The 15,388-nt window shown below is 35.9% G+C and overlaps 1 protein-coding gene across 7 annotated transcripts in view; it reads left to right on the forward strand.

Annotated features, from left to right (window-relative positions):
• Positions 1-15,388, forward strand: part of FXR1 (FMR1 autosomal homolog 1) — a 67,852-nt gene that overhangs the window by 40,063 nt on the left and 12,401 nt on the right. For 4 of the 7 annotated variants that reach the window (XM_043873590.1, XM_043873592.1, XM_043873596.1 and 1 more), the window contains exons 7-12: positions 258-374; positions 1,673-1,843; positions 3,308-3,386; positions 7,246-7,355; positions 13,252-13,338; positions 14,855-15,062. In XM_043873590.1, the coding sequence (XP_043729525.1) occupies positions 258-374; positions 1,673-1,843; positions 3,308-3,386; positions 7,246-7,355; positions 13,252-13,338; positions 14,855-15,062 (772 nt within the window). The remainder of the gene's footprint in view (positions 1-257; positions 375-1,672; positions 1,844-3,307; positions 3,387-7,245; positions 7,356-13,251; positions 13,339-14,854; positions 15,063-15,388) is intronic. The other 3 variants (XM_043873593.1, XM_043873594.1, XM_043873597.1) reach the window with 1 other exon arrangement.

Raw genomic sequence — 15,388 nt, forward strand, 5'->3', positions numbered from 1 at the left:
ATTCTTTATGTCATAAAATTTTTAACGTATGGGATCCTGGATTCTATATCCCTCCTCCCCCCATTATAATTTGAAGAGCAGATCTAAGTAATATGGAAATTAAGAAAGCAAGTAAGATTACTTGTGGGAGGGGGTGCATGTTAGGTGAGGAGAGTACAGTAGATGAAAATCAAGGGAGGCTTTATTTGGAAGGTTGTGTTTGTATTATCTTAAAAAAAGGGTTTAAGTTTTTGAATGAGTAACTTGTTTGTTTATAGTCTGCCAGTGAAGCAACTGTGAAGAGAGTAAATATTTTGAGTGACATGCACTTGCGAAGTATTCGTACAAAATTGATGCTTATGTCCAGAAATGAAGAGGCCACTAAGCATTTAGAAGTAAGTGGGTTTACATGTAAAAGGTTTTTTGTGCTTCTCATTTAGTTTCGTGAGTATATTATTCAAGTTCTATGGCTGAAACTATTTGATTGTTAGGTAAGGCAACTTGGGAACTCTTTTATGACTAATAATTGGAATTATTGTGTCCTTAGAGTTACTTTTCTCTACTACTTTTATCAAACATAGCCTTTTAGCTGCTAAACAACTGAGTGGTGCCAAAGAGCTTAGAAACTCACTAGGGATTTCCAGTAGAACTTTATTGCTAGTTCTTTACTCTGTTTTTTATTGTCCTGTGAGCTGTCAGTCAATGCACTTTCTCAGTAACTAGTTCATTAGTATAACAACTCTTGGGTAAGAAGAGAGGAGGTTACATGGCTTGTAGTTTTAAAAAAGAGCCTGTCATTGCTTCTCTCTCTTCTGTCCTGAGGTACTCCTGTTTTCTTCTACTTTTCACTGCCACATTATTAGGTGATTTGTTGCCCCTACTCCCTCCCACACCTACGTGTGCTCCCACGCACTGTCTTAGGGAAATTGAGGTTTGTTTATCTTTAGAACAAGTACATGAGTGCCCTTAACTAATTTCAAACTTCCAAACAAGTGATACGTGAATGAGTTTTGAAATAGGAATCATTTGAGTTGGAGAGCTCCCTGTGTGGGTAATTCTGGAAAATTGTTTTAAAATTACTGTTTTCTGTGACCATGATTAAATAGAATGATCAGACTTCCCCCCCTTCCATTACATGACCAAGTGAACTACCATTTTTCTTTTTTTCCTTTTCTTTTTTTTAATTGTAGTAGAATAAACATAATATTTACCATCCTAACCATTTTTAAGTGTGCAGTTCATAGTATTGGGAAATATATTCACTGTTGAACAATCAATCTTCAGAACCTTTTCATCTTGCAAAACTGAATCTCTGTGTCTGTTTAAACAACTTCCTATTTCCCTTTCCCCCAGCTCCAGGCCACCACCATTCTACTTTGTTTTTACAAATTTGATTACTCTAGATAACCTTGTTGTAAGTGGAATCATATAGTGTTTGTCTTTTTGTGACTCGCTTATTTCACTAAGCATAATGTTCTCAGTGTTTGTCCATGTTGTAGCATGTATCAGAATTTCCTTTTTAAGGCTGAATAATTCTGATTGTGTGCATATATTACATTTTGTTTATCCATTCATCATTCAGTAGACCTTTGGGTTGCTTCCTCCTCTTGACTATTGTAAATAATGCTATGAACATGGGTGTACAAAAATTTTTTTTTTATCTTTTATAATACTAATTTGCCTGTTTTACTAGTGCACAAAGCAACTTGCAGCAGCTTTTCATGAGGAATTTGTTGTGAGAGAAGATTTGATGGGCCTGGCAATAGGAACACATGGTAGTAACATACAGCAAGCTAGAAAGGTTCCTGGAGTTACAGCTATTGAGCTAGATGAAGATACTGGAACATTTAGAATCTACGGAGAGGTATGCTACTTGTCCCCCACCTTGGGTAATTGTACTAGAGCATATTAACTGTTGTGTGGAATGTTAGTGTCTGGGTGGAATGGTTTAAAATTGCAAGTCTAGTATCATTACATGTAGGTTGATTAAAGATACTATATTAGTATATAAAATGTATTATAATATGCTAATATATATAATTATGGGGCCTTGAAAGATTACTGGATATTTAATGTGTACTGTTTTCAAAAGTTCCTTAATCAGCTGCTTCTGAATTTCTCAGCTTTATGTGCATTGTAAATAATTTATTCAAGTATTTTTTGAGTGCTTATTATGTCAGGCACTGGCAGCTGTAAATAGTATATAATACCTTTTGTAGACCTTGAATTTTAAATATTTTGTCACTGGTTAATTGTGACATCTGTGTGGGCAGGAAAATAATCTGAAAAATAAAACAGGCTTTCCTTCATTAAGACCATCCTTCACATTAGAGTAAATAGATGAGTTTTTGGGTGTGATGATTTTAAGTCTCAACTTTTCATTTAAGTCATATAGTAAATCTGACTGGAGGTCTGATTTTTACTTCTGAAACCTTTATAAGTAGGCAGTATACCAAAGTGGTTAAGATGAAAGGCTTTAGAGCCATATTACTTGAATTGGAATTTTGTCTCTACCACTTTGAGAAGACTTGGAGAAAGTTACGCAATTCCCCTGCATAGTTTTCCACATTGTAAAATGAAAATAATAGTGCTTACCATAACAGTTTATGAAGATTGAATATGGATTTTAAATTTTTGCTGTGTATGATATAGTGAGCACACAATATACTTGATTTATGGTTATTAAAGGACAAACATTAAAAGTGGAAGATAATTGTTACTGAGAACTATAAATTCCTTTTAGAGAAGACAACCTGAGCCTCCCCCCATCTTCTAGTTTTTTAAAATTTTAACTGTTAGAGCTTAGGGATTTTAATAGTCATATTAGTAGGTAATTTTTTAAATGCATCTCTACAAAAACAGCCTTTTAAATCGTTTCTTACGTTGAGAAGGAGAAAACAATGCAGACAGCACATACAGTATGTCTTTTTTTTTTTTTTTAATTCACCTGAAGAATCCAGCATAGAAGTGTGGGCCAGATGTATTTAGGATGGGGTTAAAATTTCGCTAACATAAGTAAGTTAAACTCTTAGTTTTCACAGGAGCTTAAAGATGTCTGTTTAGACAGTTTTAGATGTCTTAGGGACCTTAGAGATGTCTAACATTTTGATTGTAAAAGCCTTTTTTCCCTAGCTCTTTAATGATTACGCTTCTTTTTGGAAAAGTACTTTATGAATACTTGACTTGAAATAGCACTTTGGTCATCTGAGCAGAATCTTGTACTGGAGCATGACAGTTCAGTTTCTTTTTTCCTTCTTGTGTTTTTGTTGTGGATTGTGGGTTTCTTCAAGATTGAATTTCATGTTTGTTCCCCCACCCTACCCTGCAGAGTGCTGATGCTGTAAAAAAGGCTAGAGGTTTCTTGGAATTTGTGGAGGATTTTATTCAGGTTCCTAGGAATCTTGTTGGTAAGTACTTCTACTAAATGTTAAGTTAAATATTATTTAATTACATGTGATGACAATTGAAAATTAGCCTTTTCTGATAACTTTTACCTTCTAAGTAATGTGGAATTTTTAAAAAAAATAACAGTTTGGCATTACAGTTTTTCTTAAGCTTTTTCATCCCTTGGCTTCTTTCTTAATATTTTCATTTGCTTGATGTCTTTTTATCTTTCATATATCCATCAAAATTGTAGTACTTTTTTGAGAAGGTATTTGTGGTAATTGTTTTGTTTGGTGCAGAAGAAAAAGTTTGAGTGGACTAGGAATAGGGTAATAAACTTCTACACAGTAGGCTTTGGGAAGGTGATAGTTGTTGCAAAAACCTCGAATAAGGATAAGAAGTCATAAGTCATGGGCAGAAGAGAAGGATGGTGATGATATTAGGGGAGGTTTCACTGTTAAGTTTTTGACACTTTTGAGGAAAATTGCTGTGCCCGTGGGTTGTAAGTTAAGTGACAACAGGTTTTGCTTTTGAAGCTGCAGTTAATGAGCATTATAACTTGAGAGATCAGTTGTTTAATAGCTTTGTTAATAATATTCTCTGTATCTGTGTGATCTATCCTTTAGGATGCAGTCTGAAACATAGAGAAATCTTGGTCACTTGTTAAATTATGCTTAGTGATTATCTTAAATGTTTAATATAAGCATCAACATAAAGTAGTGAAATTTTCTAGGGAAATTATTTTTTTATGACTTTTTTGGTTATCTGTTGAGTCTTGTTAGTTTTTTGACCATAATGAAATCGAGCCCCTTGGGCTCTATTTATATATAAGTAAGGGCTTCCCTGGTGGCACAGATGGTAAAGCATCTGCCCGCAATGAGAGAGACCTGGGTTTGATCCCTGGGTCGGGAAGATCCCCTGGAGAAGGAAATGGCAACCCACTCCAGTATCCTTGCCTGGAGAATCCCATAGACGGAGGAGCCTGGTAGGCTACAGTCCATGGGATCGCAAAGAGTCAGACGCGACTGAGCAAGTTCACTTCACTCACAGCTTTTCTACCTTTAGGAAAAGATTCTGTACACATTTTATTTGTCAGAGTCTGAAACATTAATAGGTGAAAATTAAAAAACAACAGCACATTTGTGCTATTATAAAAATATGTTTGTTTTGGCCAATAACAAGTAGTGTATTTGGTATAATAGTGTACACTACAAGAATTTGGACAGTCTGTTGGTATTCAACTATAGAAAAAGCTTTTCACTTCTGCCTAAACATTTGGATGTCTATGATATACTACCAGTTAATTTAGCTCCACTTAATCCGTTGTTAGCAATCACTGTGTACTGAGTGGCTGGAGATGATGAGAGGTTAAAATTAAGTATAAGTCTTAGGAATTTTATATAATTTAAATAAATGGTAAGATACAAAATGTTACCAAATATTCATTGCTGTCAAGAGGGAACATGACCTTTGGCAAGAACGATGCTTTTGAAAATGATTCCCTTTATTGTTTATATAATGCTCCCATTATTGACAGCTATCAGTACTAACATTTTGGTTGCTGCTTTCACAGAACGTTAATTTAACTTAGATTTCTTCACTTGTAAAAGTGATTTGGAGGTGAGTGTGTCCAAGGGTTCTTTCCAATCCAACAATTCTGTAGAAGATAGCATTGGTCTTACAGAATTTGTGGTAGTGTTAATTTTAAATAAAAATTTCTCATATTTGAGAAATAGGAAGTTGGATATATTTATAGTTCTCAGATTCTTCTCTTTGTTTATCTGTTCAGTGATGTGAGAACCTAACATGTCTCTTGTTTTCCTCTACCCTGGCTTGGTTGGCTTTGTTTATTTGGGTTATTTGTTTACTATTTAGAAAATAAATACTAGCAGCAACTATTATACATTGGTTAAATACTCAGAAGTAGTATAAAAACCTGAGTTGAGTGCTGTCTATTTATAGTAGTACTACATCTTTCTCTAAAATGTTTTCTGGGTGAAGCAGTCTTTTGAGAAATAGTACATTCTTAGTCAAAGTGAAAGAGAAAAAGAGGACTGAGAAGTAAAAGGAAATGAGGACTACTTGGTGGGTAAGTTTCAGAGAAAATTCTCACATATATTCAGGTTCCAAGAGTTGTAGACTTGTTGACCATTCCCACCCCTCCCAAATCAAAAGTATTATGTGAACATTGATTTGAAAATGAATTGAAACTTCACCTCCTGGAAGCCTTCCTTAATCACTTCTCTACTCTGTCCCTTCAGCATTTATGCTCAGTGCTCAAATTATACCACAGGTCTGCTTCAGTTTGTCAATATGCTTTGGAATTTAAACTGTGGAAATGATCAGTTAAAATATTGACGGTCTCTGGTGGGACTAAATAAAACTTGCAGGTAGGTCCTTGCCACAGACCCCAGAAGGGTGATGGATATTCACTCACCACTGGTATAGTTCACAAGAAGTAAGGGGCAGAGATTTTGGGGAGGGGGTATGATGTAACAATCTGATTTTTGTTTTTTCGAAAAGATATTTGCTTATTTTTAGCAGGGTCAAGGATGGAGTTGCTGCTTGAGCTTCACTGTGTTAACATGAAGGTTGCTTTTATATGCTGCTGCTAGGGCTGCTCTGAGAAGACATGCATCATGTGAATTCCCTGTCCTACTCTATTTTGTTTTGTCTCTTGTTCGGTTGCTGCTACCTTTAAATTTAGGGTTATTGGGCAAGGAGGTTTGAAAATCCTATCATAGTATCTGTTGTACTGACTGGCTTACTGTTGCCATTATTCCTTTGTTTGTCCCCCTTCCCCCTTATTTATTCTTTATTGAAAGCTGTTCTGTCAAGCATGCAGTAGGAGAAACTTGCATTATAACCTGTTTTAGCCAAAATTAATTTATTGTGGAAATAGAGTACTGATATAGTGTAACATTTTAACTGAGGATTTGAACTTAATAACAAGTAAGATGTTACTGTTAACTTAGTATACATCTATTTATAGTAATGGTTACCGGAACATTTACTTCTGTTACCAGGTCACTACCCAATATTGCTTTGTTATTTTATGGGTGTATATTAGCTATATAAAAAGTGAGTTCCCTAAGTGAAGAGCATCTTCATATCCTCCTTTTAGTTTGTCCGCTAATTGTCAGATACTCAGTAACTGTTATTTGACAGACTTAACAGGTTAAGTGTGGAGAAGGTAAATAATTTGAATTCTGTGTCATTTCACAATATTTCATATCTAGGAAGACAGCAACCCATATACATTTTGTATGTAGTTGTATAGTTCTAAAGTACTTTAAAAACTTACAGGTGTACAATGTAATACTTGTTAAATGTGAACATTTTATTTCAGTGAAGAGAATATTCATTTTAAAAGAATCTTCAAGTCACAGTTGTTTTTTAAGTAGGACCTTGAAAATAAAAGCCAGGTTGATGACATTGTTAGTTGTTTGAATAATAATATATATAATGTGTCATAAATGTAAACAAATTGATGTAATTAATACCAAAATAAAAATTTTCTTTTTGCCTTCATTTATATAATTCAAGCTTTTGGAATAAATGGGTTAGACTTGATATTTTAAAAATATAAAAATGGTATAGAACATATTAAAAAATAGTTGGACTTTGAAAATATCTTACATGTGAGTAGAGTTATCATTCTCAGTTAATAGTAGCAATGTTAGCCATATTGAAGAGGAGGAGGTTTCACACCAAGGGTATGTTTCTCAGTTGTTGTTAGGGTGAGTTAATTGAGAGTAAAAAGATGCAGTTTTGCTTGGTTTTTATAATTTGATAGCAAGTCATAAATTATTTGGGCTGATGTTGAAATGATAGCAGTGTTGGTTTTTAATTTATTATTATATATGTTTTCTCTTATTAAAGGAAAAGTAATTGGGAAAAATGGCAAAGTTATTCAAGAAATAGTAGACAAATCTGGTGTGGTTCGGGTGAGAATTGAAGGAGACAATGAAAATAAACTACCTAGAGAAGATGTAAGTATTTAAAACATAGTCTTCATGTGCTCCCCCCACCACCCAGTCTTTTATATATTGAAAATTGTTTTAAGAAAGTTATATCCAGTGAACTACTCTCACTCTGCAGTGGAATTTTTTTTAAGTTCTGTTTCTCAGTGCTTCAGTAAAAAGGCCAATTTTGATTTAAAAAAAGACATTAGTTTGATAATCTTATCGGTTCTTTTTTTTTTTGTACTTAAGAGTGTAAAGAATTTGGTATTCTAAACAAAACAGTTGGCTGTGAAGGAATTCTTAATAATACTTCTTTGACTTTTTTTTTTGTAAGCTCTGACCATTTCTTAATTGAAATCTTTAAGCTTTAACATTGCTAGTCATTCTGATGCCATTGGAGAAGGAAATGGCAACCCCCTCTGATAATCTTGCCTAGAGACTCCGGTGGACAGAGGAGCCTGGTGGGCTGCTGTCCATAGGGTCGCACAGAGTCGGACACGACTGAAGTGACTTAGCATACATGCATGCATTGGAGAAGGAAATGGCAACCCACTCCAGTATTCTTGCCTGGAGAATCCCAGGGACAGAGGAGCCGGGTGGGCTGCTGTCTATGTGGTCACACAGAGTCGGACATGACTGAAGTGGCTTAACAGCAGCAGCTGATGCCAACTTTCTGAAAATTTTTTTTCAGTCTTTTTCTTACATGTTAATGTCTTGTCCACAGTACTTTTTTTTTTTTTAAACTTCTTATTCACCACTTTAAGCATCACTAACCTTTGTGGCTCTGGTGGTCAACTCTTTATAGTTACATGTCTGAATATAAGGCAAAGACTTCCCCCTCCCCCACTCCCAAAATTATCTCCCAGAAAGCAGTACATTCACAACTTCTTCAGTTTTGCACAGTGGGTAAATGGGGAGTTCGTTTGCTTATTGGACAAAGTAAGTTTTGTTTTTTAAAAAAAAGACACATGGAGGAAACTGAAGATATTTTATATTTTCTAAGATAAACAGCCTCACACCACATATTGGATGTTGTAAAGACCCCAGTGAAAGATACCATTTCCCTGATTCTTTTAATTAGTTAGGATGTGGTGATAAAAACGAATGAGGAAAAACAAATGACTGTTATGCAAATGGATACTTAGAGATTGATTACATCCTACACAGCTTTAAAAATTGATGTAAACCTTAGTTAATTTTAACTTCATGTTAAGCAAACACCATACTCCACCTGGAGGGTGGGTGATGACCCCATTAAAATCAGGGGTGTCATACTATTATAATTGACACTATCTCTGTTTATATACTTAATGTATAAAATAATGGTGACCCATTTGGCATACCAGGCTTCCCTGGTGATTCAGTCGTAAAGAACCTGCCTGCCAGTGCAGGATGTGCAGGTTTGATCCCTGGGTTGGGAAGAGCCCCAGAGGAGGAAATGACAACCAACTCCAGTAGTTTTGCCTTGGAAGTCCTATGGACAGAGGAGCCTGGTGGACTACAGCCCATGGGGTTGCAGAACAGTTGGACATGACCTAACAACTAAACAACAGTAGCAGTTTGGCTTATAACTGCTGGCTAGAATTGGTCTGAAGATTAAGGTGTTTACTGGACAGGGTCATTAAATGACTCAATTGTAAATATCTTAGCTTGATAACTAATATCTAGTCTTCCCTTAGCTTGACTTATTCCTAGCTGCTTTCCAGTATTTAACCACCTTGTTGCAAGCTGTTTCTTTTAGGATGTCCTTCATAAATTATTACACTTTACTTTGTAGTTTTGGTCATTTTTACCTCCCATTTCTATGCCAGAATTTCTGTACGAGAAATTTAATTGCTAAAAGATACCAAATAGATTATGTAAATTATCAAACAGATTAGGATACAAAAGAGAGGAAGGGGAGGGCACACGGTGCCTTTCTCTAAAAGAAACCAATGCTGCTCAGTTTTAATCTGGTTGCTGTGTGGGTATGCGTGTATTCTGTTTTGCTATATCTTTTAATATTTAAAGAAAAGCTAAAAGCCTAAATAAACAAAACTTTTTAATTTTCAAAGCATTGAACGTGAAAACAAATCTGAAGGTTTTACAGACTTATGTGGGGTCAGTTCGACTAGTCGCATCTGACTCTTTGCGACCCCATGGACTGCAGCATGCCAGGCTTCCCTGTCCATCGACGACTCCAGAGTCCACTCAAACCCATGTCCATTGAGTCAGTGATGCCATCCAACCTTCTCATCCTCTGTTCCTCCCCTTCTCCTGCCTTCAGTCTTTCCCAGCATCAGCATCTTTTTCAATGAGTCGGTTCTTCACATCAGGTGGCCAAAGTATTGGAGTTTCAACTTCAGCATCTGTCCTTCCAATGAATATTCAGGACTGATTTCCTTTAGGATGGACTGGTTGGATCTCCTTGCAATCTAAGGGACTGTCAGGAGTCTTCTCCAACACCACAGTTCAAAAGTGTCAATTCTTCGGTGCTCAGCTTTCTTTATAGTTCAACTCTCACATCCATACATGACCACTGGAAAAACCATAGCTTTGACTAGACAGACTTTTGTTGGCAAAGTAATGTCTCTGCTTCTTAATATGCTGTCTAGGTGGGTCTAGAAAAGGTAGAGGAACCAGAGATCAAATTGCCAACATCCGCTGGATCATCGAAAAAGCAAGAGAGTTCCAGAAAAACATCTATTTCTGCTTTATTGACTATGCCAAAACCTTTGACTGTGTGGATCACAATAAACTGTCGAAAATTCTGAAAGAGATGGGCATACCAGACCACCTGACCTGCCTCTTGAGAAACCTGTATGTGGGTCTGGAAGCAACAGTTAGAACTGGACATGGAACAACAGACTGGTTCCAAATAGGAAAAGGAGTACATCAAGGCTGTATATTGTCACCCTGTTTATTTAACTTATATGCAGAGTACATCATGAGAAACACTGGGCTGGAGGAAGCACAAGCTGGAATCAAGATTGCCGGGAGAAATATCAAAAACCTCAGATATGCAGATGACACCATCCTTATGGCAGAAAGTGAAGAAGAATTAAAGAGCCTCTTGATGAAAGTGAAAGAGGAGAGTGAAAAAGTTGGCTTAAAGCTCAACATTCAGAAAACTAAGATCATGGCATCTGGTCCCATCACTTCATGGGAAATAGATGGGGAAACAGTGGCTGATTATTTTTCTGGGCTCCAAAATCACTGCAGATGGTGATTGCAGCCATGAAATTGAAAGACACTTACTCATTGGAAGGCAAGTTATGACCAACCTAGACAGCATGTTGAAAAGCAGAGACATTACTTTGTCAGCAAAGGTCCGTCTAGTCAAGGCTATGGTTTTTCCAGTGGTCATGTATGGATGTGAGAGTTGGACTATAAAGAAAGCTGAGCACTGAAGAATTAATGCTTTTGAACTGTGGTGTTGGAGAAGACTCTTGAGAGTCCCTTGGACTGCAAGGAGATCCAACCAGTCCATCCTAAAGGAAATCCATCCTGGGTGTTCATTGGAAGGACAGATGCTGAAGTTGAAACTCCAGTACTTTGGCCACCTGATGCAAAGAGCTGACTCATTTGAAAAGACCCTGATGCTGGGAAAGACTGAGGGCAGGAGGAGAAGGAGACAACAGAGGATGAGAAGGTTGGATGGCATCACCAACTCAATGGACATGGGTTTGGGTGAACTCCGGGAGTTGGTGATGGACAGGGAGGCCTCGGGTGCTGCGGTTCATGGGGTTTCAAAGAGTCAGACACAACTGAGCGACTGAACTGAACTAGGTTGGGGTCATGGCTTTTCTTCGAAGGAGCAAGCATCTTTTAATTTCATGGCTGAAGTCACCATCTACAGTGATTTTAGAGCACAAGAAAATAAAGTCTCTCACTGTTACCATCGTTTCCCCATCTATTTTCCATGAAGTGATGGGACCAGATGCCATGATCTTAGTTTTTTGAATATTGAGTTTTAAGCCAGCTTTTTCACTCTCCTCTTTCACTTTCATCAGGAGGCACTTCACTTTCTGAAAGTTTCTCTTCACTTTCTGCCATAAGAGTGGTGTTACCTGCATATATGAGGTTATTGATACTTCTGGCAGTCTTGATTCCAGCTTGTGCTTCTTCCAGTCTGGCATTTCGCATGGTGTATTCTGCATATGTTAAATAAGCAGGGTGACAGTATACAGCCTTGACATATTCCTTTACCAGTTTTGAACCAGTCCATTGTTCCATGTCTAGTTTTAACTGTTGCTTTTTGATCTGCATACAAATTTCTCAAGAGACAGATCAGGTGGCCTGGTATTCCAATCTCTTGAAGAATTTTCCACAGTTTGTTGTGATCCACACAGTCAAAGGTTTTAGAGTTGTCCATGAAGCTGAAGTAGATGTTCCTCTTGAATTCTCTTGCTTTTTCATTGACCCAATAGATGTTGGCAATTTGATCTCTGGTTCTTCTGCCTTTTCTAAATCTGACTTGAACATCTATTTGGTAGTTCTTGGTTCATGTACTGTTTAAGCCTTGCTTGGAGAATGTTGAGCATTGCTTTCCTAATGTGTGAAATGAGTGCAGTTGTGCAGTAGTGTGAACATTCTTTGGCATTGCCTTTCTTTGGGATTGAAATGAGAACTGACATTTGCCAGTCCTGTGGCCACTGCTGAGTTTTCCACATTTTGTTGGCGTATTTAACAGCATCATCTTTTAGGATTTGAAATAGCTCAGCTGGAATTCCATCACCTCCACAAATACTTTACAGTGAGATTATTACAGGAACGTTTAGTATCTTTTCTGAGATTGTGATTCCCTTTACCTTTTTCTTTAACATAGATTATGGCAGTTAACAAGTGGATATTATTTGGAATTAGGTAACTGGATACGAAATCGGTTGGGTTAGGTGCTGATTTTATGACTTGGAGCACATTTTTTTCTCATCTGTACAATTGGGATATTTCTTAAAAATGAACATAAATAATATAGTCCTAGAATTACATTACAGATTAAAACTTTCTAGCTCTTTTTTCCCCCCTTCTATCTTTCGTTCACTTTGCATCCTCTGTTTTCTGCATGTGAATTCTTGAGGATAGCTCAAGGCTTTCTCACTTCCTAAGCCTAAGTTAGAGTCCCTTGTTTCATCCCTTCCTAGTTGTAATTACTTCTTTTAGAGTCACTACAGCTTTAAGCTCCTTGATAGCTGTACTCTGTACTGTGGCTTTAGCACCTGCCTTGGTGCCTTTCTTCTTTTTAATTTCCCATACTAAAATTCACTAGTTAAATTTTTAAAAAATTATTTTGAAAATAAGTCACATAGTGGTTTCTTATATAGAATAAAAAGTTGAGCCACACTTAATTCTGTATTTAGAACCCAAAGTTCTTAAGCCAGGTTATTTAAATAACTGTCAGGAATGATTGTGTAAAATCAAGAAAGTGAAGGACATTGAAAGTGATTGGGTGAGTTTCCTTAGACTGTTCATTTTCTTTAGCCAATAGGAAGCTGGAAGTTTATTTCTTTAAAGAAAAAACAAACAAACATCATTTAGGTATCTTACTTTCCTTCCTTCTCACTGTTTAAAACTGTCTTTTGAAATTCAACTAAGTAAAACAGGTCAGGGTTAATCCTTTCATTTGGTTTAATAACTAAGGTGACTATTTGTCCATATCAGTAATTTCTTTATTTTACACTGTGTAAATATTGAAAGTTTGTAAATGATACTTCTGTTAATGGTCACAAAGTACTTCCAACATACAGATGTTGAAAGTTTTGGTATATGAGCATATATTACAGGGAGAACCTGCCCAATGTGTTTTATGTTTTTAAGGCAAGCACTACTAAAGATACATCTGATTTGTAAATTCATGCCAGTTTGATGGAAAATTTCTTTGAAAGTTGGTTTTGAATTAGAGGACATAAATACTAAATACTGAGGATGTTTTGTTTTCTTACAGGGAATGGTTCCATTTGTATTTGTTGGCACTAAAGAAAGCATTGGAAATGTGCAAGTGCTTTTAGAGTATCATATTGCTTATCTAAAGGTTTGTACAGTGTTCATATTTATATCATGTTCCTTCACACATTAAACTTTAATTTTATATTAGTATTTGTAGTAAATTTTTAAATCTTTATTTTTGTTAATTCAGTTTCATATTTCCCTTTCTGTGTGAAAATATTAAAAGGTCCTTTGCCGTAGTAAAATGATTGGCCTCATGTACATTTTTCTTTTTTCCTCTGAACGTTTATATTTCTTTCCTTCTGTTTAAGACATGGCCACTCTTAACGTTGTTGCCGATAGGAGATAGAACCGGGAATGCTGTGGGCTTTCTTGGTTACTAATGCTCATCTGTAAACATTCCCTTGAAGGAGATGAGTCCAATGTCTTTTTTTTTTTTTTTTTTTTTTTTGTATTTGATATCACTCTTTATTAATATTTAATAACCTAATTAAGATAACATTTATGTTTTTCATCATTTATCTCATTGTTTTGCACTGTAAATGTAGTAATGTTTTAAAATTCAGCCTCCTTTTTAAACTTCCCTCAGGTAAGTCAAATTCCACATGTTCAAATATGAGTTTTTATCTTTGTATTTTTTTTTTTTAATTTTTTTATTGGTTGGAGGCTAACAATGTCTTTTTTATATTGTATACTTGTAGCCCTTAGCAGAGTTGGCACGTGATGGTTACTGGTACTCCCTGAATCACATGAACTACCTCCATATATATCATTTGATAACTCTTAACCATTGTTTTTTACTCCTATCTGGGTTAATAAAGAGAAAAGGTTTTGGAAAAGAAATAACCTAAAATTATTATAAGTTGGAATTGTCATTTTCTAGTCTCTTTATTCCTGCTGTGTTTTTGTTGTTTATGGTACTTCGACTGCTGTCTCTAGTTGTGTTTTCCTTTTAGTCACTGAGATAATTGTTTTGTTAATATTTTCAAAGCACCCTTGATTAAGTCATTCCTTTCTTTGAAAAATTTGTCTTTCCAGTACTCTACTGCTTTTTAGCCAAGAGCTTTCTCTAGACACCTTACCTTCACATCCTGTAATGACCTCAGTCTCTGAATGACCAAGTCTACCAGTTCAGCTAGGCCACAACTCAGTTGTCACTATTTTGATAGGAAAGTAGTTTATTAGTAATACCTGTCATAGGTGGTACTTTACCTCATTTAGCAGAGTTTGATACTCCTTGAAGACTAGGTCTGATAATTAGCTATTAAAGTAGGGTATTTCAGCAGTTGTCTGTTAACCATCCCCTAGGTTATTCTAATACTCATCTGTAAACATTGCCCTGAAGGAGAAGAGTCCTTGTCTTTTCTATATTGTATACCTGTAGCACTTAGCATGGTTGGCACATGATGCTAAGGCATTTAGTAAATGCTTGGTGAATTGACCTTGTAAATTATGTTCACTAGGAATACAGTCTACATTGCCAAATAACTGCCCAAGATCACAGCTGCTTTCAGTGGTAGGACCAGAGTATAGCTCAACTCTAGGCTTTAAGAAGACAAAGAAATACATATAAGATTTATCCTTTTTCATTTTCATTATAGGAAGTAGAACAGCTAAGAATGGAACGACTACAGATTGATGAACAACTTCGACAGATTGGTATGGGTTTCAGACCTTCTTCCACCAGAGGGCCTGAAAAAGAGAAAGGATATGCCACTGATGAAAGTACCGTCTCTTCTGTACAAGGTTCTAGGTCTTATAGTGGAAGAGGCAGAGGTCGTCGGGGCCCTAATTACACCTCCGGTTATGGTAAAAAAATTGTTTTCTTTTTGGTAGTAGTTGTAGTTTAGGTGCTTCAAAACATTTTGGTTATTATTGTTCAGTTCATCACTTTATCTTGGTTTTGAGGATAGGAGATAGTTCTGAGGTACATGTTTTAATAGTAGTGACTGTATTTTATATTAATGACTGTACAAGATTTGTAGTGTTCAAGTAGCTGTGTAATGAAACACGTTTTTGTTAAGTTTATAGCTCATGACCATTTTTATTCTAAATATTTAAATATATATACAACTGGTTTTCTCAGATAGTTTCCTTGTACAATCATATACATTTTCCAATAAAAACCTAGTGAT

The sequence above is a fragment of the Cervus elaphus genome, chromosome 19 (assembly GCF_910594005.1).
Source record: "Cervus elaphus chromosome 19, mCerEla1.1, whole genome shotgun sequence".
NCBI classification, from domain to species: domain Eukaryota; kingdom Metazoa; phylum Chordata; class Mammalia; order Artiodactyla; family Cervidae; genus Cervus; species Cervus elaphus.